We start from the raw sequence: 10,894 nt of genomic DNA on the forward strand, positions 1-10,894 counted from the left end.
GACCGAGGTGGGCCAAGAGAAGGTGAAGGGTGGATGAACTGCCCGCAACCAGTCCCCCTTCACTGGAGGACAATCAGCCCAGGAGAGGGTCTCTCACAATCTCGCTTTATTTGGGAGGAGCTTCGGCCTTTAAAGGGGCAGGAAGGGGAGGGGTGTAGGCGCACCTAGATAGGGACTGAGGGGAGGCCTGAGCTGTCCATCAAGGGTGGAGAGCCGAGGGATCAATCCTAAGAGGTGGCCTAATTCTATCTCACAACCCACAGGACAGCCTCTGGGTTCACCACCAGGTGCCATCTTGGCCACACATGGTCCCAAGGCTGGGAGGTAGGGAAAACAGGCGGGGCCAACTAATTGCCTCTTAATGATGCAAGGTGTGCCCCACATATTTTCATTGTCGTTGTGGCTTATGAATTCGTTAATTTCGTCCTTAATTTTCTCTGTTACCCAAGCGTTAGATAACAGCGAGTGGTTTAGCCTCCAAGTATTTGTGTAGCCTCTGTGGTATCCTTTGTTATCGAGGGTTACCTTGATTCCACTGTGATCAGATATAATACATGGGATGACATCAATACTCTTGTATTTGCTGAGGTTCTTTGTGTGGACTATGACATGATCTATTTTGGAGTATGTTCCATGGGCTGCTGAGAAGAATGTGTATTGGGTCTCTGTAGGGTGAAAAACTGTACAGATCTGTCAGATCCACTGTGTTCCAATGGAATTTTATTTGAAAACAAAGAATGCAGCAATTTTTACCCTCAAATTAAGAAGACAGTTGGCATTGACAAGAAAGTAGAATAGAACCTATCTACCTGCCTTGCTTTTTTTTCTTACTAGAAGCATGTCTGCTAGGGCTTTTCTGAATATTTGAACATGATGTCTAATAATGGTGGCTTGCTAGCCCCATGATGACTAGAGCAAATGTATTTGCAATTTTTATTCTATTTCATTTTATAACAAAGAAGTCAAGATTGACACAATTGGTATCATGAACTTTTTGCTGGTGCTGTGACTCGTGGTTTGGAAAATGCTGCTTTGGAGGGGTGATGGATGAGAATGGTCCAGCCCTGTGAGACCTTCCTAGAAATACTGGCCCTTTCCAAGCAGGGAGCCAGGCTGGTTGTTTCCTCAGCACTAGGGATGCCCCGTGAATGTTCTGAGGGTACAAGGCTCTATAATCGATCATCTTGTTGTTTACTCAAGTCTTGCACTTCAAGCTCATCTCCTGTTGTGCTGTTTCAGCTTGGAGATGTCTGTCTTGGCAGAGTCAGAAGTGAGGATGGACACCCAAGATCAGGAAGAAGGTGACTCCCAGTGCTGCCCAGGAGGTAAGGTTTTTGAAAAAAAAAAATCCACATCAGGGCCCAAAGCACAATTCCAAAAGCAGGGGCTTTCTAGATCTGTGCCTGGACTCATTTCCACCCTGCTGACATTGCATGATTAGTGAGCTTTAGAACTTCCATGGAAGACAGTTAGACAGTCTTAGAAGGGAACAGAAATTTTTACTGCTGGTGCGATCTGCATTGTTTCCCTCTTAAAGATTCATGGCCTTGAAAATTCCCACTAAGTGGAGAGTAGTGCATCCCCCTAGTGAGTCTTTCTCCCATCTACCCAGGCAGACCACAGGGCTCTGTGGCAGAAGGGCTTTCTGATTCAGGGCTTCTAAACATTCTTCAAAGGAGAGGACTGGCTTAAGGATGACCTGACAAGAGGCTCTGGGGTCACATGGCAATCTAAAGCATGGCAGATGACAGGAGAGGCACATAGCCTGCCCCAAGCTAAACCTGGCACTTTTATCTCAAGTAGTATCTGTGTATTTCTCAACACATGTATAAAAGAAGAAAAGAATCAATGGCCTCTATTCCCTCTAAACTCCTGGAAAATGTCGAGGAAGTACTGATACTCATGTCACTGTTTCTGACCACAGACCCAGTGGGAAATCCTTTGGAGCCAGGCCCAGCCCAGCCTTCTGGGAGTTCTGCCCACTCAGGTAAGGTCCCTGGATGAAGGCAGAGGTGAGGGGTGGTGGGCGGGGGAGAATCATAAACCGAGGGTGCCTTAAGATGTGAGGGTGAGCTGTGGCTTTACCTTTGGGGAAATGAATCCAACCAGAATGATCTACAAGAAACACAAGAAAATGCCTCTAGGAAATAAATGCCCGTGCTGTAAAATCCACATTCGCCTGTGACTTTGAAGAAGGAAATCTAAAGAATGGGTCAAGGGTCAGAGATGATGAGTGCGAATGCCCTGAAGCGTGGCCGCACTGGCCCGTGACAGTGCAAGCCCAGTCAGTGCCGAGTCACAGGGAAACAAAGTCAACACAGAGGCATGCCTAACAAATGTCTTTTTAAATTTTTTTTATTGTTGTAAAGGCGATGTACAGAGGGGCTTACAGTTATGTGAGTCAGGTAAGGAACATATTTCTTTTCGAACAGTGTTACCTCTTCCCTTGTCTTCTCCATCGTTCTCTCCCAACTCCCCCACCCACAAGTTGTACAGTTCATTTTCAACATATTGTCTAGTGAGTGCCACTGCTTCATTTGCTCAACCTTTGTCTCACCATTTCAGTGATCCTCCTTGCCCTCCCCCAAACAAACAAACTTACATGGAAGACAAAAGGTACATAAACCAAAAGCAGAGACAAGGAATAAAAAGAAACATGACATAATTCCTTAAAAGCCCTCTTGTTTCCATTTCTTGGAGTTACCAGCAGAGCCGTGTTCATTGCAGCATTGTTTACCATAGCCAAGATATAGAATCAACTCTGATGCTCCTCAGTGGGTGAATGGATCAAGAAGATGCGGTACATATACACAATGGAATCCCATGCTTTCATCAGAAACAGTGGTATTGCCCCACTCATAAGGAAGTGGAAAGACTTGGGAAAAATTATATTAAATGAAGTAAGCCAGACCCAAAGAAACATGGGCTGCATGGTTTCCTTCATTTGTAGTAGTCAGAATGTGCCTCAAATCTACAAGTAAACACACTGGATGATAAAAGACAAAAAATTTACACTTGGGCATAATAAATTATGTGGGACTCTCAACATTCGCACGGTAAAACCAAAGGAGTGTAATCTTAGGAAAGCATCCCAAAGGCTTAATAGCTAGGTGCATAGGACCATATAAAATGATGCTTATCGAAATGGACTCCAAAAAATCAAAATAAGACGTGGTTTGTATTTAAGAAGCAAAAAAAAAAAAAAAAAACCCCACTGCTTGTGCAACATCTAGATAATACCTTGTCTGGGTCTTCTTACCTGAACCAGTTGGACAGAATCTCAGAAGTTGGAGCTCAGGAGTCCATGGTTTTTATTTTTGTTATTAATTAAATTTTATTGACAAGGTGTTGTGCAAAGGGGGTACAGTTACATACTAAAGTAGTGAGTACATTTCTTGTGATATCTGTTACACCCTCGTTTCCCATGGTCTTTAAATGTGACCTAGTTCGGATGCTTAGTGGTCAGCCAGCGCTGAGAACGGCTGCCTTCGGCTATGCCACGCGAGGGCTGGCCTGGCCTCAGAGCCGCGGCAACAGTGACGGGTGACAGCAATGGCTGGCGGGTGACAGCAATGGCTGGCGGGTGACAGAGCCTCAGTACCTGGCCCCCATCTGCAGGCAAGTCAGTGCGCAGTGCAGCGTGAGAATCGTGAAAGGCTTAGCGTTCATCGAGCCCAGAGGCTCTCAGCCAACCCGTGCCTGCCCAGCGAGCCCAGGCTGTTCAGGATCCGAGCCAGAAAAGCTCAGGGGATTCTCACAGAAGCCAGAGCCGAGCACCGCAGACCTCCTAGAATTCCACATTGCTGTAGAGTAGACGAGGAGTTAGGATCTTGTCTAAGGCCAGAGAGTGACAAGTACTGTATTATTGCATCTGATATTTTGGAGCCAAATCGTTTTGGTAGTCTGGGCCCATCACTGAGCGCTTCTATTTTAGGAATTCACACCACGTGAACTCTGCAAAGCCTGCAGCTTTTTGAAGGGGTTTCCACAGTGCCAGCCCCATCTTGTACCATGCTGGGCTCCTAGCTACTTCTTGCCTCTGTTGCTCACCCACACCTTACCCCTAGTCAGAGGATGCATGAGAGAATTATGGTCATGGTTCCAAACCAGCCTGGGAAGAAAAATCTCCGAGACTCTTATCTTTAGTTAACTAGCCAAAAGCTGGAAGCGAAGGTGTGGCTCAAATGGAAGAGCATTAGCCTTGAGGGAAAAGGCCTTGAGTGTCAAGGCACATGGCCCCGACTTAAGCCCCAATACCAGCACAAGAAATAAAAAAGAAGAATGCACACGTTCACAGCTTAGGCGGTGGTGTTCACGCAGGGAATGGAGCTAAATCATCCTGCCTCGCACCCGAGGACGGTGCTTTAAATTTACCCATTTCACAGGTCCGGATGTAGAGGGTTTCCCTGTCCTGTAGCAATCCATAGAACTTGGTTTGAGCCCATCAAACCAAATTCTGTCAGTGTCTGAACCCAATGTATTTTTTATACCCACTGGTAATTTGCTTGTCTCAAGCAAGGCAAAATGCCTGGGAGAATCAGAGTTCGATGGCTGAGAAAGGTTTGAGCGTATGAGCAGGTAGCGATCTGGGGTAAGAAAAGCCGAATCTTCCGTTCGTCGTAGTGTATTGATAATGGTTCTGTCCATCTAGGTGTGAAAGTGAATGTCCAAGGGCCACAAAAATTCCACATTTTTGATGGCGATCACAAAGTGTTGGTCCTGGATGAGGGGACTCTAACAGCCATCCCAATGAGAAGCTACATCCTTCCAGGTGACTCTCAGCCTTGGTTGCTTTCTGTCCCCAACCAGCTGGAATGGGAGGCCTCCATCATCCAGGGGGCCTAGCTCTCTGCGGTGTCACCCCTCCAGCATGGGCAGGAGGTGGCCGCCCTGGAGGAGACTGCCTAAGGACCCTTAGTCATCTGAGTTGGGATGGGTGTGGCATCTGTCTCCAAGTCTTTTTCTGCAAGGTCTTGAGGAGGGAAGGGGCCAGGGGCCTATGAGCGAGGGGGCTCAGGCCCGCGTGACCGTGTGGGGATGGAATGTTGACCCCAGAGCCAAAGGGACAGGAGCGGTGTGGCATCCCCAAAGCTCTCCAGCACAGGAGGAATTTCTCCCTACTCCCAATGCTGACTTGCCGTTTATTTCCAGAGACTTTCTTTGTACTAGCCTCTCACTGGGAATCAGCCGCTGCGGACAAAAATCCGATTTCCTTGGCTGTCTCCAAAGGGGAGGTCTGTCTCTACTGTGACAAGGACAAAGGAAAGCGTAAGCCGTCCCTTCAGCTGAAGGTGAGCATTTCAGCACGCTTTCCAGCCACGCGGCCATCTCAGAGTAGAAGATCAAGGCCCTCCGTGAATGTTCTCTTTGCACAGTCTTATTTCCACCTTTCGAGAAGCCCAGGCAGAAGAATTTCTGGGTTGTGGCTACTTCTAGAGAAGGAGGAGAGGCCTCACCGTGAGGAGCTAGCAGGAGGAGCCTAGCAGCTCTGCTGCCTCCCTCAACTTATCGGCTCTGATCAGGCTGGCTTTCCTGGTTCAGGCTGGGCTTTCCTGGTTCAGGCTGGGCTTTCCTGGTTCAGGCTGGGCTTTCCTGGTTCAGGCTGGCTTTCCTGGTTCAGTGCTCACACGGGAAGGAAAACTCTCAGCAGGCTCAATGTTGCCTGTAGATCTAAGCTGGAGCGTCTGATTAACCTCTTCAAAACCACACATGGACCTGATATTTTTGATGTCTGATTCCTGATTCCTCTCAGTTTATTCTTAATTATGAGAAGGGGGGAAGCGAAAGAGAAGGCATGATCCCGTACCACCCTTTCAAACACGAATGTTCAAGGCTGACACCCAAGGGTGTCCCATGGGGTATTGATGTATTCATCCTTGATCTTCTCAAAGGTTTGGAGTGTGTGCGCGTGTGTGCGCGCACACATGTGTGTGTGTGTGTGTTGGGTTTTTCTCCATGTCAAGGCCTCCACTGTCTAAGCAGCCTCTTCTGTCCCGTAGAAGAAGCAGCTCATGAGTCTCATTGGCCAGAACGAGCCAGTGCAGAAGGCCTTCATGTTTTACAAGGTTCAGGTGGGAAGCCGGCACACCTTGGAGTCAGCGGCCAATCCGGGATGGTTTGTCTGCACCTCCTGTAATTCTGGCACACCTGTTGGAGTGACAAACAAAGTTGGAGGAAAAAAACACACTGAGTTTTTTTTCCAGGAGGTTCGCAACCTGAGATGTGTGAATGAAGGCAATGATTAGAAAACTGCCTTGTCAAACACCTCTCTCTGCATCTTCTCGAACTTCCGTCATTTGCAAACAGAATAAAATTCGCTTATTATTTTCTGTGTCTGCGTTTTATTTCTTATTCACACTTTCAAGATTTCTGTGTCATTTTTTTTTTAAAGGTGATAAGAAGGGTTGCTCACTGGTGGAGTTCTTAAAATAAATGAAGTTCTAGTTGGGAAAGAGCCAGCTTCTGCTTATTTTCTGCTTCTCTGAGCCATCTCTTGTATCAAGGAGAAATAGAAGCTGGGCACATGCACTACTCTAGAATTATCCATTCCCACAGGGGAATGTCAGGCTCTGTGGGACTTGGCTCTGAGGCAGAAGTGTACAAAAGAGGCAGAGTAAGTGTTTAAGGTAGAGAGGCCCAGGCAGAAAGGCAACTGCATGTCTGTTTATGATAGGTGGAGACAGGGAATGAGGGGGGAAAGGTGGGAAGGGTGGGTACCAAAGAGGGCCTGGCGTGTCCTGACTTGGGGAGAGGCACAGAGACAAGGCGATTAGGGAGGACGGCAGCCAGGACACCCCACCCGGTGAAGAGCCAGCCACTCTGCCTCTGGGGGGCCTGTCGGCAACATCAGGCTTCTGCTGTCACCAAGCGGGGCTCCCGTCATCCTGTCCGCGATTGCCGGGCTCTGTCACCAAGCAGGACTCTCACCCGCATTAAGGGGGATGGGCTCCCCAAAAATAGAAACCCAAGACCTGGAAACCGACTCCTGTGTGGCAAGGGGGGTCGAAAATTGCCTCCTGGTTTTTGGTGTTGAGCTACAAGCAATAATAAGTTCTTCTGGCTTGTTTAAATATATATAACCCACTTTTGTGAAAAAATACGGATTTCCCAGTGTTTTACACTCTGAGATTCCTGTTTTAGTGATGGGGATACAGTTCAAGATCGCCATGATTTTTTTTTTTATTTTTTTTTACCAGTCCTGGGCCTTGAACTCAGGGCCTGAGCACTGTCCCTGGCTTCTTTTTGCTCAAGGCTAGCACTCTGCCACCTGAGCCACAGCGCCACTTCTGGCCATTTTCTGTATATGTGGTGCTGGGGAATCGAACCCAGGGCCTCATGTATATGAGGCAGGCACTCTTGCCACTAGGCCATATCCCCAGCCCCGCCATGATTTTTTAAACAAAAATCTCTCAGTGTTGTCTTTCTCCCTCCATGCGTCTTTCAGCATAGTGCTGGGGCTGCCTGGGAGTGAAAGCCTAGAGGAGCACTGTCTTGGGATGATGGCGTCCCCGCTTCTTTGTAGGTTTTTGTAACAGTTTCCAGCAGGCCCACAGAGAAGCACAGGTGATTCCTACAAGTTTGTCAAGATCTAATACTGGCCCTTAATAGATTCCAGACACCTTTTTCAGGATGGGTTGAAGCCTGTCCAACACAGCATGAGACTGCGAATGTAGTGGCTAAGAAGATCCTGGAAGAAATCCTACCCAGGTATGGCTTCCCATACACCATTGGGTCGGACAACAGACTGGCATTCGTCTCAAAAACCAGGGGATTGGGTCTTCGTCCAGAGGCATAACCCCAAATCCTTAGAACCACAATGGAAGGGACCCTACATGGTGCTACTGACTACTCCCACCGCCCTTAAGGTAGATGGCATCGCCACTTGGGTCCATTGCTCCCACGCCAGGCCAGCTGACCCTTTTGCCCTGGACGACGACTACCGTGGTGGATGGGAGGTCTCCAAGCACCCGACTCAGCCGCTTTGCCTTCGCCTCAAGAAAAGAAAGTTAGACTGAATATTGTTATAATTTTCTTTTTGCCTTCTTTCCTTGCTACCCAGGCTAATGTTGATGTTATTTTGGCAGCTCACTCCCTTATTTTAGGTAGTTTTGGGCTTGCTCAGGAATATGGGTATAGCCACCCAGCCCTTAGAGCACAGCTGAGAAGTTTATGTATTATTTTGTTGCTTACATTTGGATACTAAACACTATATAGCTAATGGTAAGTCTGTATAGCTGAAAGTTAATTTTCAGTTTGCAGTAATCCTGCAGTCCCTTGGTAAAGTAGACTAAGGTTATAGGTTCCTGGCTAGGTAAGGTCAACGCCCCTGAGTCAGCCTGAAGAAGTTAAAGATGATTGATCTTCACCCATCAGCCCCCCTTTAAAACCGAGGGACCAGAGTTGTTTTTGGGAAGATGAGGCAGGATAAACTAGAGGCATGCAAAACAGAGGTACAGAGACTGTACTTGTGAGAAATGGTGACAGGCCCTTTGGTTACTACATTGGGCCCTATTGGCCCATGCCTTACCTCTATATCATCCCCTAGACATGCAAGCCATTGAAATGGACAGAATGGAGCCATGATTGGCTCCCAAGGTACCAAAAAGAAAAAGGGGGAAATGAAGTGCCAGACTTTGAAGTCAGGCCCCATTTTACCATGTGAACCCCATTTTTTTTTTTTTTTTTTTGGCCAGTCCTGGGCCTTGGACTCAGGGCCTGAGCACTGTCCCTGGCTTCTTCCCGCTCAAGGCTAGCACTCTGCCACTTGAGCCACAGCGCCACTTCTGGCCGTTTTCTGTATATGTGGTGCTGGGGAATCGAACCTAGAGCCTCGTGTATCCGAGGCAGGCACTCTTGCCACTAGGCTATATCCCCAGCCCATGTGAACCCCATTTGACCATGTGAACCCCACTTTACCACGTGAACCTGAGATAAGCAGGCCCTGTGAGCAGACCCAGGATAAGCCCATTAGGGCCCAGTCGGTCTAGAACTCTAACCGCTGGGAATGCTTAACTCTGACCACCCCTGGGGTGCCTCGAACCCTGAGCCAATCAGATTTGTACCTGTGTCCTAATCTTGCTTGCTTGAACACCTGATTGTTGTAACTTTGTTCTTTGCCTTTATAAGCCCTGTGTAATCACAGATCGGGGGCTCCCTCCTAACCTCCGCTGTGTTGGTGGGTAGGACAAGGCCCAAGTTACAGCTTGCTTAAATAAAGCCCTGCCTTGCTTTTGCAAAAAAAAAAAAAAAAAAGAAAAAAGAAAAATCTCTCAGTGAATTCTGACACAAGCTGTTTGCTGCATACTTTGAGAAACAGTGCTTCCTCCCTATGCCTTTCATTGAAGACCGTGACCCTGATTTTCTGTCTGAGAGTTATTTCTGGGTGATTGGACACTAGCAGCTACCTGTCCCAGTGTCCTAAAACCTCCCTCTGAGCCCCGCCCATTGGTTTCCATCACCTCTCAACAACACTAAGATGAAGACCAAGACTTTAACACGTGGACCTTTGCATGCCGCATCTAAACTATGAGATATTTATATTATATTATATTATATAGATTTAATAGCAGCTATTAATAAATCCTTCTTCAAATTTCAGGAAATACACATTCAAAAACTGAATTCACTGAACTATGAGGCACATCTGCCCTTTGTGTTCCTCAAGGAAAGTGATGGCTCCTTCTTCACTTTGGAATCCATGCGAAATCCTGGATACTTCATCTATACCTCCATGATACCCGGACAACCTGTAGGAGTGACAAAAGACAAAGACGAAAATAACATTCATTTCAGCTTTAAACTGGTCAGCAGGAATCTCAGTAATCAAGAAGCTGAAGAGGCAAAATGACAATAGCCGGACCAGCTACGGCAACAAAAGGCTGACCTACAACCTGACAGCAACTGGCCCTGTGAGAACTTGACTAGTGACACATGAACTGTGCTGCCCTTTTCCTCCCATTTCCAACTTAGGAACAACCAGAGAAGTCCACCTCTGCTCTGTACACCAGTCCCATAGCTTCCTTAGGCTTTGATCAAAGTACACCACCCACTAAAGCCTTCCTTTAAGAAAATCAGAACGCCTTCCTACTCACCTGCCTGCCTTTAAGTCTCTTCCAGACACCAGCGCAGGTGGCCCGTCAGTCCCTTGCTATACGCCCAGCTCTGCATGGTCATTGCGTGTTTTCACCTGAGTGGTCTTTATTTCCATACAGAAGTACAAATAAGAAAATGCTTTCTTTCTGTAAAACATGCATTCAACCAATAAGTTTGTTTTTGGTGACATTCATCCCTTTAACATAGACATACATACAGACAGACAGACAGACAGACAGACAGACAGATTTGCAAACATATGGAGAGAGTGTGTAGCTAGTTCATTCTAAGCCAAAATAAATTTCTGAGAAGCAATGATGTCAGTGTCTGTGAGTTTGCTCTTTCATCAAACACGGCTGTCTACAGGCTATACTGATTTCAGATAGTTAATAATTATCTGTCTACGTCTTGGGATACAGAAGCATTTGAGGGGAATTCCGGCATGCTTGCCAAAGGTCCACGTGTTAAAGTCTTGATCTTCATCTTAGTGTTGTTGAGAGGTGATGGAATTCAATAGGTGGGGCTTAGCGGGAGGTTTTAGGACACTGGGCATGTGCTTTCAAAGAAGATTTGGGGATTCTTCCCCTTCTTTACCTCTTTTCATGCTGACGATTAAATGGGAAGGTTTTTTTTCCCCCCTCAATAATGTGTTACCACAGACCCAAAACACCTAGGTCAATCAATCATGGCCTGAAGCTCTCAAAAGGGTGAGCCCAAATTATCTTTTTCTCTTTATAAATTGACAGTCTCAAATTTTTGTTGCTGTGACTAAAAAATGACTAACATAGTAGGCAGGCTACTT

At 47.0% G+C, this 10,894-nt stretch overlaps 1 protein-coding gene across 1 annotated transcript; it reads left to right on the forward strand.

Moving 5' to 3' along the window:
* Positions 1 to 1,246: 1,246 nt before the first annotated feature.
* Il37 (interleukin 37) lies at positions 1,247 to 7,033 on the forward strand. Its single transcript, XM_048353513.1, has 4 exons — positions 1,247 to 1,325; positions 5,152 to 5,291; positions 6,000 to 6,167; positions 6,851 to 7,033. Exons 1-4 carry the CDS (start codon positions 1,247 to 1,249, stop codon positions 7,031 to 7,033), a joined length of 570 nt encoding a protein of 189 aa, XP_048209470.1.
* The last annotated feature ends 3,861 nt before the right edge of the window (positions 7,034 to 10,894 follow it).

This window comes from Perognathus longimembris, chromosome 8 (assembly GCF_023159225.1).
Source record: "Perognathus longimembris pacificus isolate PPM17 chromosome 8, ASM2315922v1, whole genome shotgun sequence".
NCBI classification, from domain to species: domain Eukaryota; kingdom Metazoa; phylum Chordata; class Mammalia; order Rodentia; family Heteromyidae; genus Perognathus; species Perognathus longimembris.